Genomic DNA, 22,152 nt, shown 5'->3' on the forward strand with positions numbered 1-22,152 from the left:
TAAGTGTCCAAAATGTTAAAATTAAATGGAGGAATTATATTGGTGACATTTATTCTCATTTTTCAGTTAAGGGCTCTTCAGGACCTCCATCCATTACCCAAGATAATTTTGGAATATAGACGGGTAAGTTCCCTTTGTGTGTGAGTGAGTTGATGAGGGAGGGGAGCCATCTGGCACCCCCTCTGATAAGAGCAATCAATCCATAATCACGACAGGAGCCCGGGCAGTGCTCTGAAGGGAACAGAGCTTGTTCAAGCCGGCCTGGTACCAGCGCTGCTCGCATGCGCCCCGCTCTGCTCGAGCCCACAGTCACCCTGCTCAGCACTGAGCCACAGGGTCCCACGGGGACGAGGATGGATGAAGACGGGAAGGGGGCATGTGTCTTGTCATCGGGCAGCTTCACTGTGGGCTAGACTCCACCAGCACAGAGTTCAGAAGCCTCTCTCAAGGACCTCCTCCAGCTCCCCAGCCCAGGCCTGGCGAGGTTACCTCGGCCCTCTGAGCATGTTGGCTCCCTTGTTCGCTGACATGTCCCCTTCTTCCTCAGCAGCCCACACTTCCTCTGTCCATGTGCCTGTGTGTGTTCCCTGTTGTTTGTGAACGTGTCCATAACTTTGGCCGCCACTTGTACCATCAGTCTGTCGCTCCCTGAACCTGTGGCCTGCTGCTCTCCTGAGGTGTGGCAGCCGGCAGGGCTTGGTCATGGCACCAAACGGCCTTCTCCTTGAAGGGACAAAATGATTGGAAGAGAACTAAAGGCACCCTAGGGGATGCAGGAGGATGGGTACCCACGATGCTACATTTATCATTGCAACATTTCTGTGAAAAGAATTATTCCAGAATTATTCCAGAAAAGGGGGTAGGGTGCCATCTTTCTCTGTGGGTCATTGTTATTTAATTCAGGGTACTACACCAGTCCGTTTCAGGGCTTCCTGGAGTTATCAGAGCTGACACGTGAGTGGCACATGCCCAGCGCTCTGTGAAACACTGCTTTGATGCTTGTTCCTGCTCGATGCTTAAACAGGAAAATGATTACGTTTGTCTGTGTAACCTAGGTTCACAAGACCAAGTCGGCCTTTGTGGATGGATTACTAGCTTGCATGAGAAAGGTAACTGAGCTAAACGAGATACTGTGCTCAGGAATGTGGTTTCCCGTGGTTTCAGATACATGTACAATTTCCTGAAATTTTAGTTAACGATGGAAATCACCAAATATTCTTGAGCTGTGAGCCATGATTTTGTTATTACTCAGGTCTCTTTATAGCCTGAGTTGCCATCATGCCTTCAGAACTGGAGCTGCATGTACACGGGAGCTCTGGGGCTGCCCAGGCACTGTGACACCTGTCACCGCACCTCCTCTTGCGCCCATTTCAGGGAGACGTTGTTCTGGTTCACCCGTGAGGAGGCTGCAGTCAGAGGTGTTCTGTCTGGGCCCCTGTCTGGGCTGCACAACCCCGCCTGGAGTCCATGCTGTGCCCCCATGGAACATGGCCCTCCTCTCCCCATGCACGGGGGCTTAAAGGGACACAAAGACCCACATGTCCTGTTGCAGTTTCTGCATGGGTTAGGGGGAACCTCCTTGTCGGTCAGCACTTTGCTGACACCCAGGGACCTCTCGGGGTTGGGGGCTTCGGGCCAAAAGACGTCTACAGGAGAGCAGTGAGTGTTGCATGCTGTGTGCAGGGAGTCTGAAGAGTCACTGTGTTCTTGACTTCACATGGCATTGCCAGAGCTGAAACTGATTCTTCTTAACTGATAAAGGGCTCCATTTCATCTACGTGGAATCAGACTGGAACTGTGACTGGAAGACTTTCAGCCAGGCATCCGGTAAGTTAGCGCTCCTTGTTAGATGCCAGTTTCTGTGCCTCGGAGTTGAGTTTTTGCCTATGTGTGTTTGCCTGTGCACTTTCCGTTTCTAAGAGGGGGCCCCATGTTGATAGATGTGTTTTACTCTGTTTATCCACTCAACTAATATTCATTTAGCACCTACTGTGTTTTGGGAACATAGTGGGGGAGCAAGACACATGGTCCCTTCTGTCACCAAGTGTTGAGTTAGTGAGGAGTCCTTTCCATCCAGAGAGTCATGTGCGCTGCGGCTGAGGGCAAAAGGGACACCCCATTCCCACTTCCCCTTCCTTGTCTTCATATTTGTATTGGACAGGAGGCTTCTGATGTCCAGAAATGTGTTGAAATGCCTGATGCTCTGATGACCTCCTCCATTTCTTTGTTGTTGTTCCAGACTGTCTCTGATGAAAAAAGCTGTAAATACCCTTGAATTTATGATGCAGCTTTAGTAACACTCAAAGCAATTAGCTTTTAAATGGCTTTATATTTTTTAATTAAAGATGATTCATTACTAATTTTTCATTGCCAAACAGTTCCTTAAGTACAGAAATGTAAAAACAAATAAACAAAAACTAATAAAAGCCATCTACTATTCCCCCATGCAGAATTAACTGTGGTAAACATTTTGGTGTCTATCCTTATTGACTTTTTGCTAGGTATACATATTTATAAAATACTGTTTTTCTACTAAAATAAAACCACACTTTCATTTTATACTTTTCAATTTTATTTATGATGTCTTGATATCATACATTAATGTTGACCTGAATCTATATTTAGATTTAAACATTTGGATTATTTAAATATATGAATTAAATACATTATTTACATATGCACAATAAATATATACATATTAGTACATATGCATGATGAATTCAAACAGGGTGGACACGTATAGAATAAAACATTTCAGTGCCTTTTCCTTTCCCTTTGTGACACGTCTGTCTACGCCGTGGGTCCCCTGTCACTGGTCTGGACTGCGTCCTGCCGGCCTTCTCCTGGCCTTTACGTGTTTGGGTGCCCAGTGCTCACGGCAGGTGGTCGTGCGGGGCTGGGCGGGCTCACACCCTGCGGGAGCCGTGGCCCTGCTCAGGGCCCTACGGTCTCTCTGGACTTTGCACTCACCTTAGGAAGGTCTTCCTCTGGACATCCCACTTGAGAGAGCTCTTCTGTGGTCTTTACCTGGCTCTGCACGTGCAGGACTAATGCTAGGGCCTCCTCTGAGGGAAGGCGCCTGCTGCACCTGTTCTCTTAGCTGTTGCTGCTTCTCATCAAAGAGTAATGTAGGAGTTCTGCTGGGAAAACACTTTTTATGAGGTCCTTGCTTTTGCCTGTACAGGGTTGTAAGTTCGTAGTTTCTATTACATTTCCATGTTAATGTCTTGCTGTGTTTTATTCTCTTCCAGAATTCTCCAGCATCTCTGGTTTATGAGTAACGCTCCTCCCAAGTTTTTAGTGATGCTCTTGTTTTATTTATTTATTTTCTGTTATTTCAGTTGAATTTTGGGAAAGAGAAGGTATAACATAATGTGTGCATTCAGCCACTACCTTCCCCTGGAAGTGCACGTCATCATTTCAGCAGCTTCTGTACACCCACTTGACGGCTGTCCCTGGTGACGGCCACTTAGATTGTTGTCAGTTGCGCTTATTTTATACAGAGATGCCACAAACATACCTGTATGTATATTTTTGGCACATTTTTGTAATGATTTCCATAGCATTCCTAGAGAGGGAATTCCTGAGTCAAAGTATACGTGTATTCTCAGGGCTTTACATTACGGGTTGTGTTTCTTACCTTCCTTGTCAGGTGGGAGCACTTTCTTTTCAACTGTGTCCATCCTGAGTGGAAGTAGAAGCCCCATCTGATAATTTTCACCACCTAAAACCCTCATTCTTTGTGTTCTCTTAGCATTCAGCGGTTCATTGATCAGTATTTGCTTTATCAAAACCTCAGTCTAGTATCCTCCTAGATGTTTCCATATAGTTGTCCTGATGGTCACTACACTGACCTCTGTTTACCCTGCTAGATTGTATGTTCCGTGAGAACAGGGACTTTTTCTGCCTTTTTTGCCGATTTACCCTCCAGGCCTGGCTCTGCACCTGGAGCCCACCTGGTAAGCACCAAGTACTCGAGCGAAAACCTGGATGTGTGATGCACCCTGGAGTTGCCTTCCCACGTCTCAAAGTCACGTGGTTTGGGATCATCATGAGGATTGCGGCGTGTTAACAGTGTAGGCCCAGCGTCTTCCCCACACTGGACTGTCATGTTCTCCACCCTAGCTGGGAGTTGGTCATGAGCCTTGATTCTCCTCTTCCCTTCACTCAGATCCTTTAGGGTTCACGCCTGTCAGTCTTTGTTTTGTGTGTGTCTCTTGGACCTATCATAGTTTTACGAGGGCCTGCTCCTGGGCAGGTGTGGAGGACCTCTCTGCTCTTACTGCACTTGCCAGGAGCCACATTCTCACCCTTTCTTCATCTCCTAATACTCCTTGTCCATTGTGGCTTCAGACGCCCCTCCTAATGTTTGTGTCAACAGGCCAGTTTTTGTCACTGTCCTCGTGTCACTGCACTGCCGTTTGCACTGAGTGGTTCCAGCTCAGAATTCACCCACATTTCGTAATTCAAAATATCTGACCCCACACACTGTATTGGTATGAATTCTTTAATATCCCGAGTCTTCAGTCTTCTTCTAGGTTAGCTTTTAGAAGTTGTTAAAATGGGGGCACCTGGGTGGCACAGCGGTTAAGCGTCTGCCTTCGGCTCAGGGCATGATCCCGGCGTTACGGGATCGAGCCCCACGTCAGGCTCTCCTGCTGTGAACCTGCTTCTTCCTCTCCCACTCCCCCTGCTTGTGTTCCCTCTCTCGCTGGCTGTCTCTATCTCTGTCGAATAAATAAAATAAAATCTTTAAAAAAAAAAAGTTGTTAAAATGTTACAGCTTCAGAATGTGTTGTTTGGAAATGTTGAGATTTGGGTACCATTTAGCTTTGGTTCCTTTGTGAGTCGTCTCCCCCTTAGTTTCTTCATTTTTCTAGTTAGCATGTTTGCACTAGCTTTTTTGGTATCTAACCGAGTTGGAGACAAGTTAAGATTTTCTGGTATTATGGTGAGTGCTTTGATGTAATTTGTGATTCCTTGACCCCTCATGCTTTCCCTTGCCTTGAGGCTGTTATTTCACCTCTGTTTAGGTCCCTTTTCTGCCCCTTGATCCTTGAACACCTCTTCCTCCAGCCCGACCTCCTTTTCCTGGTCACTGCCTGCTCCCCTGGCTATAGCTCAGGGAACATGTCCGTCAGGAAGCCTCATCTGACACCCTCCCCCGCCCAAAGCTCAGTGATGCCCCCTCCCTGTGACAAAGGCATGGACCCAACATAATGAATATCTGTCCATCCGTCGTTCAGTCTAAGGGCATAAATGTTATGTGGGTGCATTTAAAGCTCCTGTCTGCCCTTTCCCCAAATTGCTTTCTTTCTACCCCAAAGTTAGTGTTTGTCGTCCCGTCCATTCTGCACTACACATACACATGTGCGCGCACACACACACACACACACACACACACACTTAAATATTAGATGTACATATATATACATATATGTGCGTGTGTATATATATCCCTAAATAACATCTGTGTTTTGGGGTTTTTTTTTTTTTTACTATTTTTAAATTTTATATAAATGGTATCATAGTGTACTTATATAGGTTGTTCTCTTTTTCTTTTTTTTTTAAGATTTTATTTATTTGAGAGAGAGAGAGAGAGCACAGGAGCAGGGGGGAGGGGCAGAGGGAGAGGGAAGGAGAAGCAGGCAGTGAGCTGAGCAGGGAGCCCGATGCGGGGCTGGATCCCAGGACCCTGGGATCACAACCTGAGCTGAAGGCAGATGCTTAACCGACTGAGCCACCCAGGCGCCCCATAGCTTGCCGTTCTCATTCAACATTATGTTTTTGAGATTTATCCACACTGGCTGAAGTAGCGCTAGTCCGTCTATCTTGGCTACTATACAGTATTTCATTGTGTAAATGTACTCGATGTTTTCCAGTTTTCCACTATTAGAAACAATGCTGCATGAAGAGAAAATAATGCTGCGATGTATATTCTTGAACACATGCCAGGGTTTCTCCTGCTGGTCACGCGTGTTGCCTGGCCACAGGGTGTGCTGGTGCTGCTCTCCCGGCATCCCCTGGCACTCTCCAGGGGGAGAGGGGGGACCAGCACACGCCCCTGCCTGCAGCATGGGACAGAGCTCGGCTCTCTAGGCATCCGCTGCTCTTGGTATTTTCACACGTTTTGCTCTGCCACTTGGGTGCGTGTGAATTAGTATTTATTTTGTGGTTTAAGATTTGGGTTTCTTTTCGGTTTCTTCAGTGACTTGCTTGTTTATCTCTTTGTCCATTTTCAGTTTAGTGGTTTGTCTTTTCTTATAATTTGTAAAGTTTCTTTATATATTATGGATACTAGTCTTTCATTCACTTACATAAATATCTTCTCTCAGTCTGTGTTTGATGTTTTTATGTTGTATTCAATGAAGTTGACTCAACACAGGTGTTTTCTGTGTTAGTATCAACTTTGTACTCTTTATGGTTTGTATGCTTTGTGTCTTGTTTAAGGAAACTTTTTTTTTTTTTTACATGGAGATCCTCATGATACTCTAATTCTCTTTTAATAGTTTTAGGGCTTTGTTTTTTACATTGAGTCTGCAGTCCCCCTGGAATTTGCATTTATACAGGTGTAAGGAAGAGATCTGATTATTTTCCCATCTGAATAACTGCTTGCTATAAGTATTGTTACAGTAAGCTGTTGGAATAACTTAAGTAATTTGCAACGCCTTGTCCTACATGAATTTTGATAGATGCTGGGTCTGTTTCTAGGCTCTCAGTTTTGTGCCCTTGGTCCATTTGTCTATTCTCACATGATCTTTTTTTTTTTTTAAGATTTTATTTATTTATTTGACAGAGAGAGACAGTGAGAGAGGGAGCACAAGCAAGGGGAGTGTGAGAGGGAGAAACAGACTCCCCACCGAACAGGGAGCCCGATGCAGGGCTCGATTCCAGGACCCTGGGATCATGACCTGAGCCAAAGGCAGACGCTTAACGGCTGAGCCACCCAGGCACCCAATCACATGATCTTAATTTAAGATAGTTTCATTGGAAATGTGCATTCCCAGACTATCTTCAGCTTAACCTATATTATCACTTATTCCCTTGCTGTAGTGTTTGCCTTCCTTCTACTATACACTCTTCGAGTTGTCTCAACATTTTGTCCCAGAAATGACCTCGTGTCTACCGTATGACGGGTGGTCACTAAATGTTTTTGAAATAATGAATAAAATTGGGCACTTAAATCTTAGTTATTGAGTGCTAATTACAGCTAATATATTATTGGGGAAAGAACATTTTAGGTAAAAATATATGGCATCCGTTCTTACAACTTCTATTCATTAAGTAAGTAAAATTTCTTCTGATAGCTTATTATCATGTAAATATTAATTATATGGAGGTCGTGTTTGATAAACTAGTAATTTCCATAATACTATGGAATCTTGATGAATATAATAAATGAATTCTAGTCAAGAGAGTCTTTTTAAGAATATATTTTTTAAAAGATTTTATTTATTTACTTGACAGAGAAAGAGTGTACAAGCAGGGGGAGACGGAGAGGAAAAAGCAGGCTGCCTGCTGAGCGAGGAGCCCAATGGGGGGGATCGATCCCAGGATACTGGGATCGTGATCTAAACTGAAGGCAGACGCTTAACCGACTGAGCCACCCAGGCGCCCCTTAAGAGTATTTTTAACAGTGAATCTATATCTTATAGCAGATCTTTTTTATAATTTTGAGAAAATTTATTGGTTTTTTTTTTCCAATAGAGTAAATTTAAAATATCTGATATTTTGAAAAAAGATACTAAGTTCCCTAAGGGCAACTTATCACCATCTGAAGCTCTTAGGTATGAGTGGCAATTCAATTTTTTTTCTTAAAGATTTATCTATTTATTTATTTATTTTAGAGAGAAAGAGTGCACATGCAGACACGCAAGAGTGGGGTGGGGAGAAAAGGGGAGGGAGGAGGACAGACTCTACGTTAAATGCACAGTGAGGGGGTGGGGAGGCTGACAGGTGGTTGAGGCTGGGCCCAAACCCACGACCCTGAGACCATGGCCCCGAGTTCAGGACCTAGACCGAAACCAAAAGTCAGACACCCAACCAACTGAGCCACCCAGGCGCCCCACAGTGGAAATAAAATTTTGAAGGACATCTAGGTTGTTTCCAGTTTTTGGCTATTATAACTAAAGCTGCTATAAGCATTAATGTACAGATTTTTGTGTGAACTTAAGTCTTCATTTCCCCAGGATTAAGTGCTAAGAATGCAATTGCTGGATCATATTTTTGTACATATATGGTGTGTTCTATGTGCTAATATATTTTTTATTAAGATGAAATTGATGTATAACATTATATTAGTTTCAGGTGTACAACATAATAATTCAATTTTTGTATGTACTACAAATTGATCACCACAGTAAGCCTAATTACCTTCTGTCACCATACGGTTTACCCCCTTAACCCATTTCATCCACTCCCCAATCGCCTTACCCCTCTGATAATCATCAACCCATTCTCTGTATCTATGAGTTTTATTTTGTTTGTTCTTTTGTTTTGTTTTTAGATTGCACATATAAGTGAAATCATATGATATTTGTCTTTCTCCGACTTATTTCACTTAACATAATACTCTCAACGTCCATCCATGTTGTCACACCTGCAAGATCTCCTTTTTATGGCCAAATAACATTCCATTGTATATACATACCATATCTTCTAAATCCATTCATCCATCAGTGGACACTTGGGTTGCTTCCATAGCTTGGCTATTGTAAATAATGCTGCTATAAACATAGGGGTGAGTGTGTCTTTTCAAATTCATGTTTTTGTTTTCTTCAGGCAAATACCCAGGAGTAGAATTACTAGATTATATGATAGTTCTTTTTTTAATTTTTTGAGGAGTCCACCCTGCTTCCACAGTGGTTGCACCAATTTATATTCCCACCAACGGTGTACAAGGGCTCCCTTTTCTACACATCCTTCCCAAAACTTATTGTTTCTTGTCTTTTTAATAATAGCCATCCTAACAGGTATGAGATAATATCTCTTCACGGTTTTGATTTGCATTTCCCTGATGATAAGTGATGTTGAGCATCATTTCATGTCCCTGCTGGCCATTTGTATGTCTTTTTTGGAAAAATATCTATTCAGGTCCTCTGCTCGTTTTTTAATCAGATCGTTTGGGTTTTTTGCTATTGGGTTGTTTGATTCCTTATATATTTTAGATATTAACCCTTTATAGGATATATAATTTACAATTTTTTCCCCACTCAGTACGTTGACATTTTTTTCCTTTTGCAGAAGCTTTTTTAGTTTGATCTACTCCCACCTGTTTATTTTTGCTTTTGGAGTCAGATCAATGCTAAGACTGAAGTTAAGAAGCTTAACACCTATGTTTTCTTCGAGCAGTTTTATGGTTTCAGGTCTTACATTCAAGTCTTTAATCCATTTTGTGTTGATTTTTTTACATGGTATAAGATAGTGGTCTAAATTCATTCTTTTGTATGTATCTGTCCAGGTTCTTCAACATCATCTATTAAAGAGATTGTCTTCTCCCCATTGGATATTCTTGCCTCCTTTGTTGTAAATTAATTGACCATATAATAATGGGTTTATTTCTGGGCTCTCTCTTTGGTTCTATTGGTCTATATGTCTGTTTTAATGCCAATAGGTACTAATATTTTTGAAGGATTTTGTGTATATATTCATGAGAAATATAGATCTGGTTTAGATACCAGTATAACACTAGTTTCATGAATTAGGAAATGTTCCTTCCTCTTTCATTTTCTGGAAGACATTGTATGGAATTTGTGTTAATTCTTTAAATAGGGATGCCTGGGTGGCTCAGTCCCTAGAGCATTAACTTTGAGCCCCACGTTGGGTGTAGAGATTACTTAAAAATCTTTAAAAAAAATTCTTCTTTAAATATTTGGTAGAATTTGCTAACAAAATTGTCTGGGCCAGGAGGTTTCTTTTTGGAGAGTTTTAAAATTATGTGTTCAATTTTACCAGTATTTATAGGGTTATTCATATTATCGTGTTTCGTATTGGGTAAATTTTGGTTGGTTGTATTTTTTGAAAAATTAGTCCATTTTGTCTTATTTGTGAAATTGATGTGCATATAGTTGTTTGTAGCATTCCCTTATCTTTTTGATGTCTGTAGGATCTGTAGTGATGTCCCCTATTTCATTCCTGATATTGGTGATATGTGTCTTCTCTCTTTTTTCTTTGTGAGTCTAGATAGAGTTTTATCAATGTTATTGATCTTTTCAGTGAACCAGCTATTTGTTTCAGTGGGTTTTCTCTGTTTTCAATTTTATTGATTTCTGTTCTTTATTCTTTCCTTTCTTCTGCTTGATTTGGGTTTATTTTGCTAGGTTCTTGAGGTCCAACTTTAGATTATTGCTTTAAGACTTTTCCTTTTCTCTCATGTATACATTTTTTGTGCTATAAAATTTCTCTTTCCCCCACTGTTCTAACTATATTCCACAAATTTTGATATGTTGTATTTTGTAAAAGAAAAATTGCACCAGACAGAGTTAAACAAGCAAGAAAGAGCTTATTCAAGATTATTGCAACAGGGGAGAGAGATTGACCTCAACTCCAAATACAATAAGGGCACCTGGGGATATAAGGCCAGTAGGAAGGTGGACAGAGTCACTGGGTAGAAAATTACTGAGAGGAGCTTGGCCAGGTATGAAGTGTGGGGGGATTCATGCTAAATTACTTGCTAAACTCAGCCACAGTGTTTTTCTGCAGTATTTGACTGGAGTAGGTTTCTGTCTTGCTGGGCTGTCCCTTTCCTGTCCTTTGGCTAGAGAGAGCAGGCTCCTCCCCTCCCGTGCCACCTTGAGAAGGAGGACCATGAGTGTGGGGTCAGCACTGAGTGCTTTTCCCCAAGTGTCTACACTGGGTGATTAAGTTACTGCTTGTCCAAGTATTCATTCAAATATGTCCAGTGGCAAACAACAGAAAATCAAACCCAAACTGATCTAAACTATCAAGGTATTTCTCAGCTTACCTAACTTAGAAGTCCAAGGAAAGGCTAGCTTCTGGCAAGATTTGATCTGGCAGCCTAAGTTATACAGACAGGTCCAGCTTCTGTCCCCCATTTCCCAACTTCTCTTCCTCAGCATCCCAGCAGGTCTTGGCAAAAACTGCTTAGTTTCTCCCTGGTGGGGATTAACACATCTCTCCATGTAGCTTCCATGAAAGGAGGAGGAAGCATCTTTTGCAGATGTCCTCAGCAAGCATCTCCTTGCATCTCTCTGAAATAGCCCAAGCCACCCTTAAACTAGTCACTGTGGCCACAAGACGGCCTCTGCTGGCTGGCTTAAAGGTGGGAGCCTTTAATGACAATCTGAGTGTCATTTTCTAAGGAAGAAGGAAAAGAATACTCGTGGCCCCAATAACCAGTGTCTCCACATGCAACAAGATTATGGGTTTTGGTTTTGTTTTTTTTTTAAGATAGACTTTTACGTTTTTATTATTTCTATTTTTTTATTATGATATGATTATGGGTTTTTTTCCCCCTAGCTATCAGCACAAATAAGAATTACTGTTCTAACAGGAAATGTTCTATTCTGTTTTCCAGTGCACCTGCCATTCTTAGGTTGTTGCTCCGTAAGATGCTTGGGAGATTTGCTTTCAGGCTCAGGTGGCACCATCCAGTGAAGAGTCTTGTTTCCCAGATACAACATTTAAGCCTATTTCATCATTACCTATATACATGTTAAAGTAGCTAATTTAAAGTAATTCTATTCAGGGTCTTTACATTGTTGGCATGTGATTTTTCTGCTTACTTGAATATCTCCCATATAATATCATTGTACTATCAAATTATTTATTATCAAGAAGTCATGTAATTATTGCTAACTCTGCACCACTATTTGAAACCCAAATGAAATGGTATTCTAGGGATGAAATAGTTTCCGATTTCTATATAGAGTAAAAAGAGCAGTCCCCTCATTCTCCATGGATCACTTCACAGTGGGGGCACCTGGGTGGCGCAGTCGGTTGAGCATCTGACTCTTGTTTCAGCTCAGGTCATGATCTGAGCCCTGCGTCGGGATCTGCACTCAGCACAGAGTCTGCTTAAGTTTCTCTCACCCTTTCCCTCTGCTCTCTCTCTCTCTTTCAACTAAATATATAAGTCTTAAAAAAAAAAAGCCGCAGTGATTTTATCCTTTTATGCCAAATCTGCCTCAGTTCCCCTGGTTGCTCAGGTGGGAGCCCTGCTTTTTTAGCCCATTGCCAGGTCCTGTGGAGTGTGCCTCCTGGGCATTGCTCTTCGCTGCCCTTCTCATCCCACTCACCCTGGCTGTCTTTGTGGGCCCTCCCACTCTCCCACCCAGCAGCCAGAGAGCCTCACAGGTCAGCCACATTCTCTACTCCTTACCTGGTATCCAGGGTTCCTGGTGTTCTCACCCCTGCCTCCCTCTCCAAACCATTTCCTCCTGCTGCCCATTCATTCATTCATTCATTCAATAGATGTTTCTTGAGCACTTCTTACATCCAGGCTGTTCAAGGTGCTTGTGCTGAATGCATCACAACCTCTACCCTTGTGGAGTCTGGGGCTGGAGGCATGAGCAGACAGCAAACATACTAATAAGTCCTAATATGAAAGATGACAAAATGTTGTGGAAAATATAGGTTGCAGGGGCAAGGATCAAAAGCACAGGGGGACGATGCTCATGAGGGGAGACAGAGCGGCACTGACAGAGGAGGTGACGACCAAACAAAAGCTCTAAGGTGAAGGAATGGGCCACCTGGGGCCATGTGGATGTAGGGGAGGTGCATCTCAGTGCACGCCAAGGCCATCTGAGCCCCTCACCCAGCCCCCAGCTCCACATAGCACAAGGCTCATGCTGGTCTTGGGGCTGCAGATGAGGTCAAGTACAAGAGTGTTAGCTCAGCATGAACTACTATCTTGGGTATGTCTGTGGCCCTTACTCTTCTCTCTGAACCAATTTTCCTTTCTATGTTTTTACTGCCATGGCTTTTACTTGTTTTCCCTTGTATTCTTAAAAATTATTTCAAGAAACATCTGTCACTATCTGACAGAACTCCAGAGGCAGCTGAGCACTGGTTTGCAGCAGACCTGAGTTCAAATTCCAGCTCAGTTGCTGACAGTATGACTCCAGCTGGAAACTTCCATTTTCCCATCCATGAAATGATAAAAATAATGCCTTCTTTCCAGGTTATTGTGAGGATTATTTCCTTCTCATTTCATTCATTCAGCTAATATTTGTTGACTGCCCTGTGTGCTAGGAAGGGTCATAGGTGCCGAGGACACAGGCGTAACACCACAGGCATGACCACAGCCTGACCCTCAGGAGGCTGCGTCCTGCTGGAGTGCAGTTTGTTCGTTTGTTCCTGACAGCCCATCAGAGGCACCTCATGTGGTGCTTGGAAGCTGCTGCTGCTGCTGCTGCTGCTGCTGCTGCTGCTGCTGCTGCTACTGTCATACAGAGACCAGGACAAAGGGAAGCCAGCTGTGACCTTCATTGTAATGATCACTGCCATTCAGCCTCATTCCAGAGGTTCCAAGGATGGATGCTAGAGACAGGTCTGCCGTCATTGTTGCTGTATTTCTGCTGCCTCCTTGGTATGGCATCTGCAGTTTGGACACTTCGGCCACACTGCAGAGGACTGATGGTGGCCATCTCCAGGCCCACACAGCACCTGAGTAGGAGGGCCATGGGAGAATGGACCTCCTGGGTGCCACTGCCTTCCCCCATAGTTAAAACTGTTCCTTGCTTGACATTTTCACTTACAACTACTGACATTTTAACAAATGCTAAATTGTAGACTTAAAATGTCACCTCTGCACCTTGCCTTTTGCTGAATGTGAAATAAAGGCTGTTAACATTGAATTTTTCTAGATCAGTTCTCTTATTTTTTTTTTAAGCATACCGAAGTTCACCATGAAAACAAATGCTAAGAGTGTACCCAGTTTTTATTACTAGCGCTTTTTCTCTCCAGCCATAATGGGGCCCAAAGCAGTCAATGGAAGTGGAGAAAGAAAATCAGGTACAGAGCACAAGGCACTTCCTGTAGTGGGTCTCACTGTCCCAGAGAATCTGGCTGGGTTTATTTACACAGGGGGCTTAGAAATGGTTCTCATACCATCTGTGATGGTACATTAAGGCAGAAAAATTTATAACCTAGAGGAGAATGAAGTCCCAATTTACTTTTACTTTCCATAGTTTGGAAAACTTACAGTAGTCCTTCTGATGTATGATCATGTTGCTATGTGCTCACTGTGTTCTGCTCTAGAATGCTCAAAAGCCTCATGGGCCTGGTCCAGACTACTGCACATTAGGGGGACCCAGGAGATTAAAATTTTCACTGCATGCTTATTCAACATAGTATTGGAAGTCCTAGCTGCAGCAATTACACAAGAAAAAGGAATAAAAGGCATCCAAATTGGTAAGGAAGAAGTAAAACTTTCACTATTTGCAGACGACATGATACTATATATAGAAAACCCTAAAGACTCTAACAAAAAACTATTAGAACTGATAACTGAATTCAGTGAAGTTGCAGGATACAAAATTAATATATAGAAATCTGTTGCATTTCTATATACTAAAAACCAAGCAGCAGAAAGAGAAATTTAAAAAACAATATCATTTACAATTGCATCCCCCCAAAAAGAAATACCCAGGAATAAACTTAGCCAGGGAAGTGAAAGACATATACTCTGAAAACTACATAACATTGATGAAAGAAGCTGGAGAAGACACAAATAAATGGAAAGGTATACTATGCTCATGGATCGGAAGAATTAATATTGTTAAAATGCCCATACTCCACAAAGCAATCTACAGATTCAGTGCAATTCCTATCAAAATACCAATAGCATTTTCCACAGAAGTAGAACAAATAAGACAAAAACTTGTATGGAGCCACTAGAGACCCCAAATAGCCAAAGCAATCTTGAGAAAGAAGAACAAAGCTGGAGGTATCACAATTCCAGATCTCAAGATATGCTACAAAGCTATAATAATCAAGACAGTATGGAGGCACCTGGATGGCTCAGCGAAGTGTCTACCTTCAGCTCAGGTCATGATCCTGGAGTCCTGGGATTGAGCCCCACATTGGGCTCCCTGCTCAGTGGGGACCTGCTTCTCGCTCTCCCTCTGCCTGCTGCTCCCCCTGCTTGTGCTCTCTCTCTCCTAGTCAAAAATGTAAATAAAATCTTTAAAAAAAAGACAGTATGGTACTGGTACAAAAATAGACACATAGATCAGTGTAACAGGATTGAGAGCCCAGAAAGGAGGCAAGAATATCCAATGGGGAAAAGAGTCTCTTCAATAAATGATGCTGGGAAAACTGGACAGATACATGCAAAAGAATGAAACTGGATCACAAAATAAATACAAAAATAAAGTCAAAATGGATTAAAGACATAAACATGAGACCTGAAAGTATAAAAATCCTAGAAGAAAACATAGGCAGTAATCTCTTTCACATCCACTGTTGCAACATTTTTCTAGATATGTCTCCTGAGACAAGGGAAACAAAAACAAAAACTATTGGGACTCCTCCAAAATAAAAAAGTTTTGCACAGCAAAGGAAATCATCAACAAAATGAAAGGGCAACCAAAAGAATGGGAAGTGGAAATAATATACCCAATAAAGCGATAATATCTAAAATATAAGGAACTTAAGCAACTCAACACCAAAAAAAAGAAAACTAATCCAATAAAAAATGGAGAACCTGAATAGACAATTTTTCCAAAGAAGACATACAGATGACCAACAGACATGTGAAAAGATGCTCAACATCCCGCGTCATCAGGGAGATGCTAATCAAAACAATGACACCTCACACCTGTCAGAAGAGCTAAAATCAAAAAGACAAGCAAAAAGTGTTGGTGAGGATGCCGAGGTAAAGGAACCCTCAGGCACTTTTGGTAGGAATGTACATTGGTGCAGCCACTGTGGAAAACAGCATGGAGGTTCCTCAAAAAATTAAAAATTGAAATACAATTTGATCCAGTAATTCTACTACTGGGTATTTACCCAAAGGGGGGAAAAAACTGCTAATTTGAAAAGACACATGCACCCCTGTGTTCATTTTAGCATGATTTACAATAGCCAAGATATGGAAGCAACCCAAGTATCCGTCAACTGACGAATGGATAGAGAAGATGCGGTCTATATATACAATGGAGTATTACTCATCCATAAAAAAGAATGAGATCTTGCCATTTGCAACAACGTGGATGAACCTTAAGGTATTAAGGTATTAAACTAAGCTTCCCAGATATTTCAGGCTCTTGTTAGCTGTCGCACAGCCCCCATAGTCACTTTACTTCACCCTTGGTCTTTAGGGATAACTCACATGCATGTACAGTCATGGCTCACCTTGACAGACAAATGTGTGAGCATTCGTTTGTGCATGAGGCTTTAGGGACAGGACTGTCTAATTGCTGTTTTCATCACAGAGGCCAGTGCAAAAGTGCTGTGGCATTTCCTGTATACATCTATGAACATGATCCCATGTACATGAGCAGACATAGACCTGGCTGGGACACAGCGCAGCGGAGCAATGGGAGGGTGTTACCCATGAAGAGCTTGGCATGGGCCAACATCCTTCTCAGGATTGTGTTCTGTGGAAGAACATATTTAATAAAGCATGCTATCTATAAGTTAGGTATTTAGTGAAGTTTCTATTCTGTTATTTTTTTATATTGTAAACATAAAAATTGGCATTTAATTATCAAAAGGCTTCCTTCATATTCATCTAAAAATAAACCATTTAAACTTAACATTACTGCTTTCTCAGGACAAATGGGAAACTTGGTTCTCTCTTTGGTACAGTGACTTACCTTAAAGCTGATGTTTTATGAGTCCTGGGAGAAATGATACTAGGAATTGTGTGCTTGTTTTCTGGGTGACCCTGAAACCAGGAGCATTTAGCTGGGTGCATTAGTTACAGTCTGACCTGGTCCTGATTTGGCATTCCATTGGGTAGAGAACACACCCTATTTTATACAGCTATGACACTGAAATTACTCAGAGTGAGTAAATGTTATAGATGCTCTTACGTTGAGAAAATTCTCTTTTTTCCCTAGTTAGTTGAGATAGTTTCAAATAAATGAGTGTTGGATTTTGGCAATTGCTCTTAATGTTTTATTGTGAGGATGATGTGTTTTTCGGTCCTTTATTCTACTAATCTGTTGTATTACATTTTTTTTTTGGATTTTTAAAAAGATTTTATTCATTTATTTGTCAGAGAGAGGGAGAGAGAGCACAAGCAGGGGAGCAGCAGGCAGAGGGAGAAGCAGGCTCCCTGCTGAGCAAGGAGTCCAATGTGGGGCTCGATCCCAGACCCCAAAATCATGACCTGAGCTGAAGGCAGATGCTTCACCAACCGAGCCACCCAGGCATCCCTATTTTTGGATTTTAAACAAACCTTGCATTTCTGAGATAAATCCTACTTGGTCATAGTGTATAATCTTTTTTGTATGTTGTTAGATCAGTTTGCTAATATTCGGTTGAGGGTTTTTGTATCTTTATTTATGTAGGTTGTTTTGTTTAATGTCTGCCTTTGGTATCAGGGTAATACTGACCTCGTAGAATGAGTTGGCAAGCTCCTCACTCTGCCATTCTAGGAGTACCTCTCCTTGCTGAGTTTTGTTAAGAGTTCTTTATGTATTTTGAATCCAGTGTGATTTCCAAAAAAAAATTGATTCTAGTACAAGGCTTGCTTTTCATTCCCTTTACAACATCCTTCCAAACCAAATGTTTTTAAAAGTTTGATGGAGCCAAATTTTTCAAGTGTTTTCTTTTGTGGATTATGTTTTTGGTGTCTGTCTAAGAACTCTGTGTAACTCAGGATTGCAAGAATTTTCTCTTAAGTTTTCTTCTAAAAGTTTTAGAGTTTTATGTTTTACATTTAGACATATGATCCATAATTATAGAATCATCTCATTGATAGCTATGAAATATCCTGCTGGGATTTCGATTGGGACTGTGTTGAATTTGTAGATCAATTTGGGAATCGTTGGCATTTAATATGGAGTATTCTAATCCAAGAACATGCTATATATTTCCATTTATTTAGGGCTTTGAATTCTTTCATCAGGATTTAGTAGTTTTCAGCATACAGATTTTTACCTAGGTATTTTGGGGTGCTGTTACAAATGGCATTGTTTAATTTCAATGTCCAATTGTTCGTTGATAATATGTAGATATACAATTGATTTTTGTAGGTTGACTTTATATCCTGGTACCTTGGGTCAGCTCATTTATTAGTCCCAGGAAGTTTTTTTGTAGTTTCCATGGGTTACTCTACATAGACAATCATGTCTTCCATGAATAATGGCCATTTTATTTCTTTTTTTGTACTGTATGCTTTTTATTTCTTTTTCTTGCCTTATCATGCTGGCTCAGACTTCCTCTATTGTGTTGAATAGAGTCCTGGGAGTAGACATCCTTGCCCTGCTCCTGATCTCCAAAGGAAAACATTGAGTCTTTCACCATCAAGGATAATGTTCATTTTAGGTTTTGTCACAGATTCTCTTTGTCACATTAGATAATTATTTTCTATTCTTAGTTTACTGAGAGTAGTTTTTATCATGAATGGATATTTAATTTTGTCAAATGCTTTTTCTGCATCTAATTAAGATCATGTGATTTTTCTTCTTCAATGTATTTATATAGGGAATGACATTGATAGGTTTTTAAATGCTGAACCAGTCAAGGCTGGGATGTGTGGGATTAACTCCACTTGGTCATGACAGACTGTCCTATTGCTGGGTTGATTTGTTTCTATTTTGTTTAGGATTGTTTCTGTCTATATTCATGAGGGATATTGGTCTGTAGTTTTCTTGAAATGTCTTTGTCTGGTTTTGCTATTAGGATATTACTTGCCTCATAAAATGAGTTAGAAATTATTCCTTTTTTAATTTTCTAGTAGAAATCATGTAGAATTGATATTATTTATTTCTTAAATATTTGAAACTATCTGGACCTAGAATTTTATTTGTGGAAAGATTCTTAACTACAGAATTAATTTCTATAACAAATGTAGGTTATCCAGATTTTCTGTTTTTTCCTTGAGTGATTTTTGGAAGTTTGTGTCTTTCAAGGAACTGGCCCCCTTCATCTTGTTGAATTTATGGGCATATTACGCACATAGAGTTTCCTTATTGTCCTTAGTGTCTGTGTGATCTGTTGTGATATCTGCCTTTCATTCCTGAAATTGATCATTTTTTGCCTTTTTTTTTTCTTTGAACAGTTTGGATAGAGGTTTATCAATTTTATTGGTCTTTTATAAGAGCCAGGTTTGGGCTTCACTGATTTTTCTGTACAGTTGACCTTTGAACAACACAAGGGTTGGGGCACTAACACCCTGCACAGTAGAAAATTCCCATATGACTTTTGAGCCCCCCAAAACTTAACCACTGATAGCATACTGTTGACTAGAAGACTTACTGATAACATAAACAGTTGATTGACAGATATTTTGTATGTAATATGTATTATATGTTATATTCTTAATATGTATTATATGTTATATTCTTAAAATAATTCTAGTTCACAATAGTAAGCAAGAGAAAAGGAAGTGTTATTAAAATCTTAAGGAAAAGAAAATACATCTGCAGTACTGTCCTGTATTTTTAAAAAACAATCCCTGTATAAGTAGATCTGTGTAGTTCAAACCCGTGTTGTCCAAGGGTCAGCAGTATTGTTTTTCTGTTTTAAATTTCATTAATTTCAGTGGTGCCTGGGTGGCTCAATGTGTTAAACGTCTGCCTTTGGCTCAGGTCATGATCCCAGGGTCCTGGGATCGAGTCCTGCTTCAGGCTCCCCGCTCATCAGGGAGTCTGCTTCTCCCTCTGTCCCTGACCCCTGCTTGTGCTCTCGCTCTCTCTCCCCCTCTCTCACTCTCTTGCAAAAATAAATAAATAAATAATATATTGTTAAAAAATAATAATAATAAAAATAAATTAAATAAAAATAAAATAATAAAAAATAATAAATTTCATTAATTTCAGATACTCGTTATTTTTCTGTTACTTGCATTAGAATTAATTTTTTTTAGTTCCTCAAGGTAGAAGCTTAAATTATTGATTTGAGACCTTTCTTTTTCTCTAATAGAAACATTTTAATGCTATAAATTTCCCTGTAAGTACTGCTTTAGCTACATCTCATGGATTTTGATACTGTGTGTTTTCTTTTGCATTCTGGTCAACATATTTTCTAAGTTCCCTTGAAACTTCTACTTTGACTCCTGGCAAATTAAGAAGTATGTTGTTTAATGTCCAAACGTTTGTGAATTTTCCAGATATCTTTCTGTTACTGTTTTTTTGTTTACCTTCATTATGGTCAGAGAACATACTTTGAATGATTTCAATTTTTCTAAATTTGCTTGTTTTACAAACTATGATATTGTCTATCTTGAACAATGTTTCCTGTGCACTTGAAAAGAATGTGTGTTCTGCTGTCTTTGGATACACTGTTCTATAAATGTCAATTAGGTCAAGCTGGTTGACAGCATTGTTCAGGTCTTCCGTATCCCTGCTGATTTTATCTCTACGTTTCTACATATTACTGAGAGAGGAGTATTTACACCTCTAAGTGTAATTGTGGATTTGTCTATTTCTCATTGCAGGTCTGTCAGTTCTTGCTTTGAGTATTTTTTTTTAAAGATTTTATTTTATTTTATTTTATTTTATTTTATTTTATTTTATTTTATTTTATTTGACAGAGAGAGAGACAGCCAGCGAGAGAGGGAACACAAGCAAGGGGAGTGGGAGAGGAAGAAGCAGGCTCATAGCGGAGGAGCCTGATGTGGGGCTCGATCCCATAATGCCAGGATCACGCCCTGAGCCGAAGGCAGACCGCTGTGCCACCCAGGCGCCCCTGCTTTGAGTATTTTTAAATTCTGTTGTTAGATGTGTGCACATTTAGAATTTCTATTTCCTTGTAAATTTACCTTTTTATCATTCTGTGATATTCTTTTTATGCATGGTAAATTCCCTTCTGAATGCTGATTTGTCTTATGTTAATATAGCCACTCCAGAGTTCTTCTAATCACTGTTTGCATGGCATATCCTCTTTCATCCATTTACTTGTAATCTATCTAAATCTTATTAAAGTGGGGGCGCCTGGGTGGCTCAGTCATTAAGCGTCTGCCTTTGGCTCAGGGCGTGATCCCAGAGTCCTGGGATCGAGCCCCACATCGGGCTCCTCGGCTGGGAGCCTGCTTCTTCCTTTCCCACTCCCTCTGCTTGTGTTCCCGCTCTCGCTGGTTGTCTCTCTCTGTCAAATAAATTTTAAAAATCTTAAAAAAAATAAATCTTATTAAAGTGGATTTCTTGTAGACAACATATAGTTGGGTCTTATATTTGTGCACTCAAACTCTTTTTAATTGGTGTGTTTAAAGTATTGAAACTTAATGTAATTATTGATATGGTTGGATTTGCGTTGCCAGTTTGTTTTTCTGTTAGTTCTTTCGGTTTTTGTTCTTCTGTTCCCTCTTTCCTGCATTTCTCTGAACTACTGAATAATTTTTAGAATTCCATTTCAATTTGTATATTGGATTTTTTGCTACATCTCGTTGTATAATATTTTTTAAAGATTTATTTATTTATTTAAAGAGAGCATGAGCAGGGAGCCGGGGCGGGGGGGGGGTAGAATCTCAAGCCTATTCGCCGCTAAGCACGGAGCCTGATGTGGGGCTTGATCCCACAACCCTGAGATTGTGACCAAAGCCAAAACCAAGAGTTTACCACCTAACCGACTGAACCACCCAGGCACCCCTCATTACATATTTTTTGGTGAGGGCTACAGGGATTTTTGTATACATATCAATTTTCAGTGTAGTTTTGGATTTAACATTTTACCACTTCCAGAAAGTTGTGGAAGACTTACCAACACCGTCTTGTCATTGCTGCTGTGCATTACATCTGCACACATGGTAAAAACCCCAGAAATGGCTACAGTGTTTGCTTTTAACAATAGTAAGTATTCTAAAGAGCTTGAAAAAACAGTCTTTATGCTTTGGGTACTGAGCATTTCTGTCACTCATTCTTCATTTCTCAAGTTGCAGGCTTCCTTGGGACCTTTCCCTTCAGCCTGAGCACCCTTCCTTAGCACTCCTTTCAGAGCAGGCCCCTGAGGACATGTTCTCTTCATGTTTCGTCATCCGAGAATGGCTTCAGTTCACCTTCATTCCCTGAGGACGCAGTT

The 22,152-nt window shown here is 40.7% G+C and overlaps 1 protein-coding gene across 1 annotated transcript in view; it reads left to right on the top strand.

Annotated features, from left to right (window-relative positions):
- POLN (DNA polymerase nu) overlaps positions 1 to 22,152 on the top strand; it is a 100,706-nt gene that overhangs the window by 74,121 nt on the left and 4,433 nt on the right. The window contains exons 13-15 of the mRNA XM_045774765.2: positions 67 to 123; positions 1,056 to 1,109; positions 1,762 to 1,827. Of these exons, the coding sequence (XP_045630721.1) occupies positions 67 to 123; positions 1,056 to 1,109; positions 1,762 to 1,827 (177 nt within the window). The remainder of the gene's footprint in view (positions 1 to 66; positions 124 to 1,055; positions 1,110 to 1,761; positions 1,828 to 22,152) is intronic.

This window comes from Ursus americanus, chromosome 8 (assembly GCF_024610735.1).
Source record: "Ursus americanus isolate L20-20 chromosome 8, mUrsAme1.1.p, whole genome shotgun sequence".
NCBI classification, from domain to species: domain Eukaryota; kingdom Metazoa; phylum Chordata; class Mammalia; order Carnivora; family Ursidae; genus Ursus; species Ursus americanus.